At 37.2% G+C, this 15,035-nt stretch overlaps 1 protein-coding gene across 1 annotated transcript; it reads right to left on the reverse strand.

The window, feature by feature from the left end:
- Window positions 1-9,454: 9,454 nt before the first annotated feature.
- LOC109247012 (olfactory receptor 5B3-like) lies at window positions 9,455-10,400 on the reverse strand. The gene is given in 3 exon segments (XM_053899198.1): window positions 9,455-9,510; window positions 9,513-10,328; window positions 10,331-10,400. Coding segments are annotated over 3 exon segments (939 nt in total). The 5' UTR covers window positions 10,398-10,400.
- Window positions 10,401-15,035: the final 4,635 nt, after the last annotated feature.

The following is a 15,035-nucleotide window of genomic DNA, read 5'->3' on the forward strand; positions in this document are numbered from 1 at the left end:
AAGTTAAAGATCGTTGAATCTGAGGGACCTTCACGTATCTCGTGGCCAATTTTCTGATTAAGTATAATGATCAGCAGAAGAGCAGAAAGAGTCATTACCTTGTCCAAGGTCACATATCTGGAATAAATCCATTTCCAAATCAGATTTCCAGGGTATAGCGACAGCCATAACACAGTGCTAAGGTGCTAGTTTATCTCATACATAGAGAGAAATCAGAAAAGACAACAGACAAAAAGGCAGGCAGACAGACACCACAGACAGAAAGATAGAAGATAGATGGATAACGAATGGAAGGAGGAATGAATGGGTGGATGGATAGATATAGTTAGGCAGACAGATATATATCAGAGGGTAGAGGAAGAGAGAGTATGTATACTCACGAGCACACACACACACACACACACACACACACAAATACCAGTTACAGTTAAGAAAATAGAGAATTCAAGAGGTTGTATGCTTTCCTCTTATTGTACATCTAGCATGGGATCGATTCAGATTCAAACCCATGTCTAACTTATCCCAATATCTATGGCTTTAGTCACCGCACTTGTCAGATTTTCCAGATGAGCAAGTCATGAGAGGGTAGGTTGTGGGAAAGTGATAGTGAAAATGGACTAGGAATCTTGGTAGCTTCGTAAAGATCCTTCTAGAATCTAAAGAAGTATCATTTCACCCTGTTTGGTTAGCTATCCCTTAAAGAACAAGTAAACACATAGTAAACAGGAGGAATTTACCACCTCCTCAATGAGAGTATCATCTATCATCAGGGTACTGTAAGCTCTGACAGTTGGTCTTTCTTTTTTTGTAATGCAAGGGCCTGATTTAGGCTTTGAGGCATCCACTTCAAAGACAGCTATCTCAATAAGCACATTGCCAGCCACTAGATAAAGAGCCAGCCTTCACCACCTCCCTGGCTCCTTGTTTTAAACATCTTGGTTGATTTAGATAAGCTACCAGTTGGAATTGGAAAAATAATTGTATTTTTCTCTTCCCATGCTCTAAATTCCCTCTCTCATAGTTTAAAAGAGTGAACGTGGAGAGGTGTCTAGGTGCCTCAGTCAGTTAAGCGTCCGGCTGTTGACTTTGGCTCAGGTTATGATCTCAGGTTCATGGGTTTGAGCCCCACATCGGGCTTTGTGCTGGCAGTGCAGAGTCTGCGAGGGATTCTCCCCCTCCCTCTCTCCCTGCTCCTCTCCTGCTCACATGCTCTGTCTCTGAAAATAAATAAATAAACTTTAAAAAAATTATAGAAGAGTGAGTGAATCCAGGAAACCCAGGTTTCTACCCTCAACCACAATAAAAGCAGAACCCAGGTCTGCTCTCTCATTGTCTGTGACCCTGCTGTGTGGCCCCAGGTGTGCCATGTGATTTCTAGGACTTGTGAGTAATAAACCTTGTTTTTTATAGTTTCCTGAAGGTTACTGCTGAGCACATCTTGCAATCATTTGAAGAACCACAAGGGTCCATCCAGCCACAACATTTGGTTATCAATAGCCTGCAACCAGCACAAAACAATGGATTTTTGCTGTCCTTTTAGGGAAAGCAGCATGACATTTTATACATACTATACTCTCTGCTGACTAAAATCTTTTTGCATTTGAATCCTATACTTAAGCCAATGTTTCAGAAAAATTGTCCAAATAACTAGATACTCATGGAAGAGGTAGCTGCCATGCTGCTTCGGCATCAATTACGGTTTTCAGTAAAAGTATATATTAAATAGAGAAGCCTATCTTGTTCTTGAAAGGAAAGATACGACGATCCTGAACTGTGAATCTGAAATCAGAAATTCAGACCTAGAAGAATGTATAAACAATTTTGGAGCATATCTCAAGTATCGGTCAAATGTTCCAAGGTACATGGAGAGATGAAGAAGGATCATGAACATGGAGCTAGGAAGCCTAAGTTCAAGTCCTACATCTACCATGGATTTTTCTGTGTTTATAGGAGTCATTTACCTTACCCTGAGCTCAGATTCCTTATTTGTGTATAGATAATGATAAAATTATTTCTCCCACAACTTCACGGAATTTTGTCTGTAAATAGTAAATGGAGATGGGTCTACAAAGACCTTAGTAAGGGTTGTCCTTTCAACATAAAATAACATAATTATTATCTTAGGGTGCTTCCCCTGACTGTGGTTGCAGGGTCACTGCCAACACTCAGTTTGGGGAAAGACTGGTGTGTGTACTAAAAAACATTAGCATTCATTTTGCTAAATAGTGACCAAATCAGGGTCTGGTTCCTTTTACAATATTGTCATGTGGAGTCATGATATGATTTCAGATCCTAATTAATGGGAACCAGGAGAAAATTTGTAGGTGTGAAATTCCTAGGGGACAGGCCCGTATGAGGGCAATCACTTCTATCTAGGGAAGAAGCAATTAAACACAACATATAGTTTCTTCTGTTGAGTAACAAATAGTGCATTTGTGGTGATTTTTTTCTTCCCTCAACTTTATTAAGTTGTTATTCAGTACATGAGTAGTGGGTTCAATGCATTTATGTTTTCGTATTATTTATACTTGTAATATATTCTAAAAACATTTTCTTTTCTGTCTGCTATGATTATGCTCATTTCACTTTTCTCTTTTCTGTTTTTTTATTTCTGATAGTTAATTTAAGGCTACTGGATTTTTAGAGATTGATAAATAAAATCCTTGTTTTTCCTTCTTGTGCTTACAACAAACTGACAGTATGACACATAGGTCAGAAATATGGAGAGTAAAACGGACTTATTACTAACAACTTAATTCAAAAATTTGATTCTGATCTGTAGGCAGAGAGACCTTTTTTCTAACCTAAATTACTCTTTTCTGGCAACTATTATTGGTGCTCTATCCACATCCCCTTGGCACTCATCATCTATGTTCAGGCCAATCCTTATTATGAAAAAAATCAACATCTCTTAGACTAAAGGCTTTTACTGCAAAAGCATGTTCAGCCTGTGTGGGGAACATTTAATTTTTCTAGTGTCAGTGATCAATAACTGACACAGAAACAGAGTGATAAATACTCGATTCCTCATCTTTCATGTAGTATAACTCTGATGTAAGCTGTTTACAGTCTTCCAGTGGTTTCTAGTAGATCAAGCCTCTTCCACAGGTATCACCTATTGACTAATGAAGGTCTCTTCTTTCATCCATCCTTGACTCACTTTCCTACTACTTTATCAGTGCTTTCTGCTATTAACTCCCAAATAAACTATTTGAACTTAAATCACTGATTGTGGATCTTCTTCTGGGGAAGTTAATCTCATATGCATCTCAAGATTATAGGTATTTCTTACGAATGCTATTGCATTGTCTTTACCACATAAACAGAGCAGGAGAGGACAGAAGGTATCTGTCATGCAGATAAGCCAGTTCAAAAGAGAAAGCAAAAAGAACAAAATATGTTCTATTCCATTTTCCAAATTCCTTAATCAAGATAAATACTGCTGAAATGCTTTCACTATACAACTGCACATATATTTTTGTATATATACCAATGTCTGATTTTGCCATTAAACTCAAATCATAGTTCATCTAGGTATAAAAATCTGGACTCATATTTTTCCCTTGGAGTTTTGAAGCTATTAGTCCACTGTTTGCTAACTTTTGTTTCTTTCTGATGAGAAAATTGATATCAATATTATTATTACTTTGTATGTTTATCTCTCTGGCATCTGAAATGTTTTTCTTGTCCTTGTTTTTCTGCATAATAAAAGAATCAACAAAATGAAAAAGGAGCCTATAGAATGGGACAAACCATTTGCAAACTACATATCTGATAATGAGTTGGTATCCAAAATATATAAAGAACTCATACAACTCAATAGGAAAAAAATATAATTTTCCAATTAAAAGATGGTAAAGGAGCTAGACAACATTTTTCTAAAGAAAACATTAGAATGGTCAGTAGGTACACAAAAGTGTGGTCAACACAACTAATATAAAGAAAATGCAAATAAAAAACTCATTAGATATCACTTCACACCTGTCAGGATGGCTATTACGAAAAAGAAAAGAGATGACAAATATTGATGAGGACCTAAACAAAAAGGGAACACTTGTGCACTATTGCTGGTAATGTATTGGTACAGCCACAGTGGAAAACACTGTGGAAGTTTCTCAAAAAATTAAAAATAAAACTATCACATGATCCAATAATTCCCACTCTGGGTATATACTGAGAGGAAATGGATTCACTGCCTCATAGAGATGTCTGCATCGCCATGCTCACTCAGTATTATTTACAACAGCCAAAAAATGGGGTCATGGAAACAACCTAAGTGTCCTATGATGGATGAATGGATAAAGAAAATGTAGTATATATTTACTCAGTGGAATAGTATTCAGCCATAAAAAAGAAAAGAAATCCTGCCATTTGCAACAACATGCATGAAACTGGAGGGCATGATGTTAAGTGAAATATGTCACATAGAGAAAAACAAATACTGTATATCTGATTTATATGTGGAATCCAAGAAAACGGAACTCATAGAAACATAATAGATTGGTGGTTCCAGAGGTGGAGGTTGGGGAAGTCAGATGAATCCATGAAGGTTGTCAAAGGTACAAATATCCAGTTATAAGATAAATAAGTACTAGGGATGTCATTTTCACTATGATAACTACAATTAACAATACTATATTGAAGATTTGAAGGTTTCTAAGACATTAGAACTTCAAAGTTCTCATCACACAAAAAGAAATTTGTAACTATTTAAGGTGGTGGTTGTTAACCAAAATTATTGTGGCAATCATGCCCAATAATTATGTTGTACACTATAAACTTATATAATATAATATGTCAATTGTATCTAAATAAACTGGAAAAAACTGAAATCAGTCAAGGTAGTTAATCACTTTAATAGAACAGAGGGAAAAAACCACATAATTATCTGATTTATTAATTCAGAAAAAGTATTTGACAAAAATATCCAATGCCATCACCATAAAAACAACCAGAAATCTAATAATAGAAGTGAATGTCCTCAAAATTATAAAGAGAATTAATGAAAAACCCACTGCTAACATCTTGTGCAAATGTGAAACAGTGAAATCTTTCCCTGTAAGATCACATACTAGACAGGTATGCCTGCTTTCACCACTTGTATTAAAAGTTGTACTGAAAGTTCTATCTAAAGCAATTACATAAGAATAAAAGAATTACATGATAAATGAATTGGAAAGGAAGAAGTAAAACCATGTAATTTTCAGATGTCATGATCTCACATAGAGAAAATCCTAAAAAATGTACAAGAAATTATTAGTCAATAAACTTATTCACTAAACAAGAATAAGTTGTGCTTACATACACTAGCAATAAATAATACCAGAAGAAAATTAAGGACAAAATTCCACTTACAATAGCATCCTTATGTTAAAATAAAAAGAAATTTAACCAAGGGTGAAACTGTTGTACACTGAAACTATGAAATGAATTGCTAAAATTCAAGGAGCCCTAAATAAATGGAAAGACATTCTGTGTTCATGAATTGGGTGATATGATACAGTTTACTGGCAATGCTTTCCAAAGTGATCTATAGCTTTGATGCAATCCCTGTCATACTTCTAATGAACACAAAGAGAAAGGCTATTATGAAAATTCAAATGGAATTTTAAGGGACCATCAACAGCCAAAACAATATTGAGAAGAAAGAACAAAGTGGGAGGACTCACCCTTCTGGATTTCAAAACAAATACAAATCTAAATTAATCAAAACAATTTGATACTGCCTCAAGGACGGAGACATAGATCAACTGAATAGAATTGAAAGACAAGATATAAACCCATATATCTATTGCTAATTGATTTTTAACAAAGGTGTCAAGTTCATTCAATGGGAAAAGAAATCTTCAACAAATGGGCTGGGACAGCTGGTTATCCACATGCAAGACTGAAGTTGAACAACTTCTCACAGCATATATGAAACTCAACACAAAATGGTTGATGACTGAAATATGAGCGTTAACAACATAAAACCATTAGAAAATGTGAGAAAATTCCAGACCTTGGATTGGGCAATGGTTTCTTATGTATTACATCAAAAACACAAGCAACAAAAGAAAAAAGAGATGAGTTGAACTTCTTCCAAATTACAAATTTTTGTATATCAAAGTACACTTTCAAGAAAATGAAAAGAAAAGCTTAAGAATGGGAGAAAAATATTTGCAAATCACATTTCTGATAAAGGTGTAATATGCAGGCTATATAAAGGACTCTTACAACTCACACAACAGAGAAACCCATAGACTCGTTGAAAAATGGGTAAAGTACTTGAACAGACATTTCTCCAAAGACGATTTACTCAAAATCAATAAGCACATGGAAGTATGCTCAAAATCATGAGGCATTAGGGAAAAATAAATCAAAACCATGAGATACCATTTCACACCCATTAGGATGGTGAAAACTAACAAATTGTGGCTAGAATGTGGATAAACGGGAACCCTTGTACATTACTGGTGGGAATGAAAAATGGAACATTTATGAAAAACAGTTTGATGTTCTTTGGGGTGCCTGGGTGGCTCAGTCAGTTAAGCGGCCTACTTTGGCTCAGGTCATGAACTCACAGTTCCTGGTTTCAAGCCCCACGTCGGGCTCTGTATTGACGGCCTTTGTCCTGACAGCTCAGAGCCTGGAGCCTGCTTCAGATTCTGTGTTTCCCTCTCTCTCTGCCCCTCTCCCACTCATGATCTCTCTCTCTCTCTCTCTCTCTCTCTCTCTCTCTCTCAAAAATAAGTAAAAACATAAGAAAAATTTAAAAAAGAAGTCAGACATAAAAGATCACTTACCATATGATTCTATTTACATGAGATATCCATAATAGGTAAATTCATAGGTTATTGGTTCCTGGGGACAGGGATCCTTCATGGGTACAGGATCTTCTTTGCAAATAAAAAAAAAATTCTTTTGTAATTAAATCCAGGTGATGGTTGCAGAATATTGTTAATGTGCTAAATACTACTGAGTTGCACAACTTAAAACACTAGATTTTGTTATGCTAATCTCACATACGTTAAAAAAGGCCAGGCAGAGGGAAATTAAACAGACAATAGGAGGAGAAAATAATGTGATCACAAAGGCAGAAACTGATGGAAATACCACTGAGGAATGCTGGCGGTCACCTGCAGATGAAATACACCAGGGACGGAGTCTCCCCTAGAGACTCCCAAGACTGAGATCTTTGTTTCATCCCAGTGAAACTGATTTCCAACAACTGGCCTTCAGAACTGAGAGAAAACAAATGTGTGTGGTTTTAAGGCCCCAGAGTGTGGTCATTTGTTACAGCAACCATAGGAAACTAACATAAAATCTTTATTATCTTTGCTGTGTTCAACCACTGGGTTTTCAATTTAACGTGTTCCTGCAGCATGAGCTAGCATGCTTTGTTGTCTGTGTTCTGTTTTTACAAACAGATGATGAGTTTTTCTGTTCGGTGTCAGTTCCTCTTCTCATGCAGTTGTTCATTCCTTAAAATCTTTTACTGAGCCTCAGCTCTGAACTCTCAAGAGTCTTTGTTAGTGAACAAATCAGAAATTGTTCCCGGCTGCATAGAACTTTTATTCTAATAGAGAAAACAAATAAAATGAGTAAACACATAAAAATGAATAAACAATATTTTGACCACTGTTATGAAGAAGATGATAGAGATAAATATTGGTGCCCTTTTTTTCCCATGTAAATTTGTTCCTATACAGAATCACATTTCATTAGCTACTCTTGAGCTCTGTGGAATAAACATTAGTCTAGACTCTGAGAATACATATCTAGGTGAGATAACATCTGTGGGCTCAAAAGTCTTGCAATTCAGTGCTACAACTAAACCTATAAAAACAAAGCAATATAATTCGTAACTGTTTTAGTAGTTCTATGGAGAAGGTTGGCATTATAGATGATTGAAAGAGAGATAAGAAAAGGAGCAGAAGGGAAATGATGCTGACATGTTTTGAGCAGCTACTCTGTTCCAAGCACTGTGCTACAGTCTGGCTCATTCAGAGCCCGTTTAATAGAAGTCTGTGGGAGAGGCAGTAGTTTCCCCATTAGAAACTCAGAACACTTACATAACTTGCCCTACATCACAAAGTTTGGTTTGGAACGGAATTCACATTGGATTTGTTCTCTCTCCGAAACGTGTGCTAAGTTGGCGTTAGCCATTTTGGTTATGATTTGGAGGCTGGTGAGTTTTCAAAAGAAATCATTGTAGAATCAGGATATGCTGGAGAAATTTGATAGTTTTCCCAGCATAAATCCTCCCCACCCCCACAACATCGTCCAGATGATCTTATGGGAAGCTCTCTGAATCTGTTAGGGTCAATAATACTAGCTGCCTAGCAAGCAAACTGCAAACAGCAGTGACATGACCATAGACGTCTTTCGTGCTTGCATATTGTTCCATTAGTTGTTCTGGGGGAACAGAGATTCAATTGACCTAGATTCTTTCCATTAGTGGTTTTGTCATTCTTGTGGTCTGAATCCTCTCCATCCAACTGGTAACAAAGAAAAAGAATGAACAGGACACAACCTGGGAAGTTTCATAGTCCAAACTTGGAATTAGCATATATGACCTGTACTCACATTCTGTAGTTAAGAACACAAGCACATGGTCACTACTAATTGTATGAAGGCAGAGGAATAAAGCCTATGCATTTTTCCAGGAGTAAAAAGGAAATAGTTTGGAAAAATAACTAACCAGTCTTTTCCACTGTAATGCTTATGATCATCAAATATCCATCTTATACTTCCTTCCACACAGGAAATTTATTATTCACCTCCACTAGGGAGATAACCTAATCCCAACCAACCAATATAGAAACACAATGTCCAAGAAGTTCATTCATTTTCTCCATCCAGTCCATGTGTGGCTCCTTGTTGCCTAGCAACTTATGCACTAAAAAGAAAACTTAGCTTGTTCCACATTCATACCCAATAAATAATGTTGGGTCTGAGTAAAGATAACCGGGGGAAAAGAAGCCTCCATTCAGAACATACAGTAATGGAAGACAAATAGGATTTCAGTTTAGAAACCTTATGGAATTGACATTACCAAGGCCCCTGATCCTGGTGATGGGATTTATTTCTCCGTGAGACCCTGATTTTTTTTTCCAGGAGGAAACTCCATTATCCACTGTTTTCCTCAATACCTGGTCCAATATCTTAAATGTTTTTTTTTTTTCTTTTCCATTATTTTTTCTTACCATTTCTGAAGTACATCAAGGAAAAAAAAAAAAAAACTATGTCCAATGCAATACTAACAAAGAAGTTTTCTTCATAAACTGCTTTGGTTAAAAAGAATTATCATATTTTTTCTGTATTTTGGATACCTGGATCTGTTACAAAATTAAAGAAATAAATAATATTAGAGTAAATTTTATGTTTTAATACCCTATATGGCCATGAACATTGAGTTATGGCATAGAGTAGATCTAAGTGGGATAAAGTAACTTTTGTGGATTCTACATCACTAAAAGACTAAACCTAGAGAATATTTTGCCCTCTCAACAACCTTCTTGATAGCATCTTGACCGCTTTGTTCCTCAAGCTGTTGACCACAGGGTTCAGCATGGGGATGACCATAGTATAGAACACAGATGCGATTTTGTCTGTATCCATGGAATGACTTGAACTTGGCTGTACATACATGATGATGACTGTCCCATAAAATATGGAAACTGCAACAAGATGAGAGGCACAGGTAGATAAAGCCTTTTGGTATCCCTCACCTGACTGTATCTTCAAAACGGTAATAAATATGAACATGTAGGAAATCAAGATAACTAGAACTGCAAAAAAGATATTAAAGCTTGAAATAAGAACAAGAATCATCTCATTAGTGTCTTTATCTGAGCAAGTCAGGGTCATGACTGCTGGAATATCACAGAAAAAGTGATGGACTACATTGGACATACAGAAAGAGAGATAGAATGTGTCTCCAATGTCAATAGCAGCAGTCAGAAAAGCAAAGACATAGGAGCCTATGGCCAGACGAGCACACACACTCGTTGTCATGGTGGTGGTGTAATGCAGGGGTTTGCACACTGCTGCATAGTGGTCATAGGCCATTGAAGCTAAGAGGTAACTTTCCACCGTCGCAAAGAGAACAAAAAAGAACATCTGGGCGGCACACGCATTGTAGGAGATGACCTTGTCTCCTATAAGTAATCCAGCCATGACTTTAGGAGTGATTGTTGAGGAGTAACAAAAGTCTACCAGGGACAGGTTACTGAGAAAGAAGTACATGGGAATGTGGAGACGAGAGTCAAACAGGATCAGCGCGATCACCCCCAGCTTCCCAATCAGAGTGACAAGGTAGATGAGGATGAACGTTAGAAAGAGAGAATTTGCAGCTCCGTGTTATTGGTTAGTCCCAGCAGGACAAATCCTTTCACCTCTGTATTATTCTTCATGGATGTGATTTGCATATCACAAGATGCTCTGTGGCTCTGTGGCAAAGAAAAGTAAAGGAACACAGTGATGAACAAAAACCAGTTGCACAATAATCGAAATGTACAAGCATTTTTTTTATTAGAGCAATATTTTTGTTCTTCAATATTCTTCATTTCTAAAGCATGGGCATGGCAACACAATTTAGTGATAACTTATCTCTAGACTAATACACTTTTGGATAGGATGGGTCCTTACAGATCATCTCCAACTTCTAGATTTTATAGATGAGTAAACTAAGTTACAGGAAAGGCTAACGAGTTGTCAAAGTTCATATGCCTGGAATCTCCTATTTCATATCTTTTAAAAAAATGTTTAATGTTTATTCAATTTTGAGAGAGAATGAGAAAGAGCAAGTGGGGGAGGGACAGAGAGAGGGGGACAGAGGATCCAAAGTGGGCTCTGTGCTGACAGCAGCAAACCTGACCTGGGGCTCGAACTCACAAACCACGAGATCATGACCTGAGCTGAAGTTGCATAATTCACAAATAAATACATAGTAGACACAGTGGACTAAATACAGCATTAGAAGCATGTACAGTCAACAAAGCCAATTCTGAACAGAAGGTATAGCATTGGATGTAAAGTATTCGACTCTGAGAAGCATGTGTGTGCAATCACATATCACCCCTACCATTTACTGGGAGACATTTGTCCTAACTTAACTTCTCTAAATCTCTGTCCACCAGCAAAATGGCATTGGTAACCGCCTCAAGGGATTATCGTAAGAGTTAAAAGAAATGATGTATAAACAGAGTTAGCACAATGTGGGTGCTCAAGCCTGATGAGTACTAGCTATAATATTAGCATAGAACAATCATCTCCATGTTGATTTAGGAAAGTCAAGTGGCAGATGTCGGGGCTGGGTTTTAAAATCTGGTGGCCTTAACCTTTGATTTGCCATTTTTGCACATTCTGTCTATGAAAATATTTTGTTTCCCCCACATTTCTCACTCCGTGCTCATGGCTGGGTCAATCATTTTGTGTGAGAACCTGGGGATCTTCAAGTTTTCTTTTTCTTAATGTCTTTCTTGAGATCCACGTTTTACCTTGTGGTGGAGTACTCCCCTTTAACTTAGACTCATTCTTACCATTATTCCTATCAACACTTAGCTGGATCACAGACACTGAAGGGTGAAAATTCGTGGCACGGGGGTTAATACTAATCTGTAGATCTATTCATGAGGAAGCACAAATCTTTGTATTTTTAGTTGAAGCTTTGTGAAAGACATTCATTCTTTGGTAACCACTATTCTCTACCATCTTCCTCGTGACTCCGAAACATATTCTTTTACAGATCTTCACCTTAAAGTATTTGTGTTTGTTGATACCTCATCCACATAGTAATATAATAGATTGTCATGATATCACACCTATATCTGTGGTCTATGATGACTAATAGTTCTCCTGAGGTTTGTAACAGCTTAAATTTCCTGCTTACATGTAGTGTATCTCATAGATCAAGAGACAAATATATGGATAATAGATTATACTGATGATGATGATGATGATGATGATAGGAAAATAGAAATAGAATAAGAGGAAGGGATATAATTGTGTAGGCATACTCATACACCATATACCTATAACTTTACATTTAAGAAAATGGAAGATTCGAGAAGTTATGTGTCTTCTTAAAATTCTACAGCTAGTATGAGATATTTAAGATACAGACCCATGTCTAACTGATCTTAATGCCTGTAGCTTTCATCACTGCCTTGTCAGATTTTCTAGATGAACAAATAGTAACAGAGTAAGTTGTAGGGAAATAATAGTGAAGAGTGTGTAAGGGTTTTGGTAGCTTCCTGATGATCTTTCTGGAGTCTAAAGAAGTAACATTTCACCTTGTCTGGTTAGTTATCCCTTCAGTGACAAGTCAACACATTACCACCTACTCAATCAGAATACCATCTATCACAGTTTTTTGCTATCCTCTTAAGAAATTACAATGCTGATGACAATGTTTTGCCTTTGACTCCTACACTTATGCCAATGTTCAGAAATAGTATCCAAGCAACCAGATAAGAGATCAATAACTCACAGAAGGTGTAGCCACCCTGCTGTTTCTGCATCAATCACATATTTCACTGCAAATGTATATTGAATCTAGAAGCTTACCTTGCTCTTGAAAAGAAGGGAAAGACAGTTCTGAATTGTGAGTCTGCAATCAGGAATTCAGCCCTAGAAGAATGTTATAAATAATGTAGGAGAAATTCTGTCTCATGTTCTGGTAAGACATTCCAAGTTTCCTGAAGCATGAAGACATGCAGAAAGGAGCATTAACATGAGTCTCCTAGGAAGCCTGCATTTAACAATTGCATCTACCATGGATTTCTCTGGGTACGTGGAAATTATTTACCTTCTGCTCATCTCAGTTTCCTTCTTTGTGATAAAGAGATAATAAAGTGATCTCTCCCACATGCTTTACAGAATTGTATCTGTGACCAGCAAGTGAGGGTGGGTGCATGAAAGACCTTAGTAAAGGCTTAACTTTTCAACATGAATCAATCTTGTTTTTATTTCAGGGTGTTCTCCCTGTCTGTCATTGCAGACTCACTGAAACTACCCAGTTGGGGCAGAAGCTGGTATCACCAACAGTTGTAGCTTTCAGTTCAATAAATTATGACCAGGTAGGCTGTGCTCAGAATCTGGTCCTTTTGAATAAGGGCTGGCAGAATCATGATGGGATTCCAGCATCTAATGAACAAGAACAAGTAGAAAATTATACAGGGATGGAACTCTTGGGGGAACCGAATCCCCATGAGGGCAATCACTTCTTTTCATTGTACTTACTAAGGAGGAAACAACTGAACTGTGTGTAGGGACATAATTTGATATGTTGAGTAGTATATACGTTTATTGGCAGTCTTGCTGCCTTTTCTTCCTCTACCCCATTTAAAAAATTCAAGTGCCTTTTACACACGTCAAGAGTAGCTTTGTCTAATCCATTTATAATTATTTTGATTTTTGATGTTTGACATGTATTTTTTTATTGAAGTATAATTGATAGACAATGTTAATTAGTTTCAGGTATACAACATAATGATTAACAACCCTACACATTATACTATGCTCACCACAAGTGTAGCTACAATGTGTCACCATACAACTATTACAATACCATCAACTACATTCCCTCTGATGTACCTTTTATCCCCATTTCTGAAAATTACTTTTGTTTTTTATCTGCCACATTTTGTATTATGTTTTTCGCCTTTCTGTTTTTGAGATGCGACAACTAAGTCTTAGAAATTGTAAATATTGATAAATAGCATCCAGGTTTTTTCCTTCTTGAGTTTACAAGGAACCAATATGGCACATGGGTCAAAGAGATGGAGATTAAATTCTGCCTTAATTCTGGGTGGTCAATTTGAAAGTTTGGTTCAAACCTGTAGGAAGATGGGTTGCTCTTCTCCAATTTACCCTTCTGTAGTCAGTGCTGATGGTGCTCTGCCCACATACCCTTGGTGCTCCTCACCGCTGTACAGGCCAACACTTACTGTGGGAAAAAAATGAATCTGACACTTGTATCTTTTTAAAGATTTATTTATTTAAATTCAAGTTAGTTAACATACAATGTAGTATTGGTTTGAGGAGTAGAACCCAATGATTCATACTTACATATAACACCGAGTGCTCATCCCAACAAGTGCCCTCCTTAATGCCCATCACCCAGTTAGCCCGTAACCCTACTCATCTGCCCTCCAGAAACCCTCAGTTTGTTCTCTGCATTTAAGAGTCTCTTCTGGTTTGCCTCCCTCTCTGTTTTTATCTTATTTTTCATTCCCTTCTCCCATGTTCATCTGTTTTATTTCTTAAATTCCACATATGAGTAAATTCATTTGATATTTGTGTTTCCCTGACTGACTTATTTTGCTTAGTATAATACACTCTAGTTCCATCCACATTGTTGTCAATTGTAAGATTTCATTCCTTTAGATTGCTAACTAGCATTCCACAGTATATATACACCACATCTTCTTTGTTCACTTGTCAGTCAATGGACATTTGGGCTTTTTCCATAATTTAGCTATCATCATAGCTCGGCTATAAACATTGGGGTGCAGGGGGCAGCTGGGTGGCTCAGTTGGTTGAGCACCCTGCTTTGGTTCAGGTCATGATCTCGTGGTTCATGAGTTTGAGCCCCACATCTGGCTCACTGCTGTCAGCCTGTCAGTGCAGAGCCCACTTCAGATCCTCTGTCTTCCTCTCTCTGCCCCCCCCCACTTGCACTTGCCCCAAAATAAGTAAATAAATACATATTTGAGAAAAACATTGGGGTGCATGTGCCCCTTCAAATCAGCGGTTTTGTATTCTTTGGATAAAAACCTACTAGTGCAATTGCCGGGGCATAGGGTAGTTCTATTTTTAATTTCTTGAGGATCATCCATAACTGTTTTCCAGAGTAGTTGCACCAGTTTGTATTCCCACCAGCAATGCAGAAGGGTCTTTTTCTGCATCCTCACCAACATCTATTGTTGCCTGAGTTGTTAATTTTAGCCATTCTGACAGGTGTGAGGTGATATCTCATTTTGGTTTTGATTTGTATTTCCCTGATAAGGAGTGAAGTTGGGCATTTTTGCATGTGTCAGTTAGCCATC

This window comes from Panthera pardus, unplaced genomic scaffold (assembly GCF_024362965.1).
Source record: "Panthera pardus isolate Hobbes unplaced genomic scaffold, ASM2436296v1 HiC_scaffold_12, whole genome shotgun sequence".
NCBI lineage: Eukaryota > Metazoa > Chordata > Mammalia > Carnivora > Felidae > Panthera > Panthera pardus.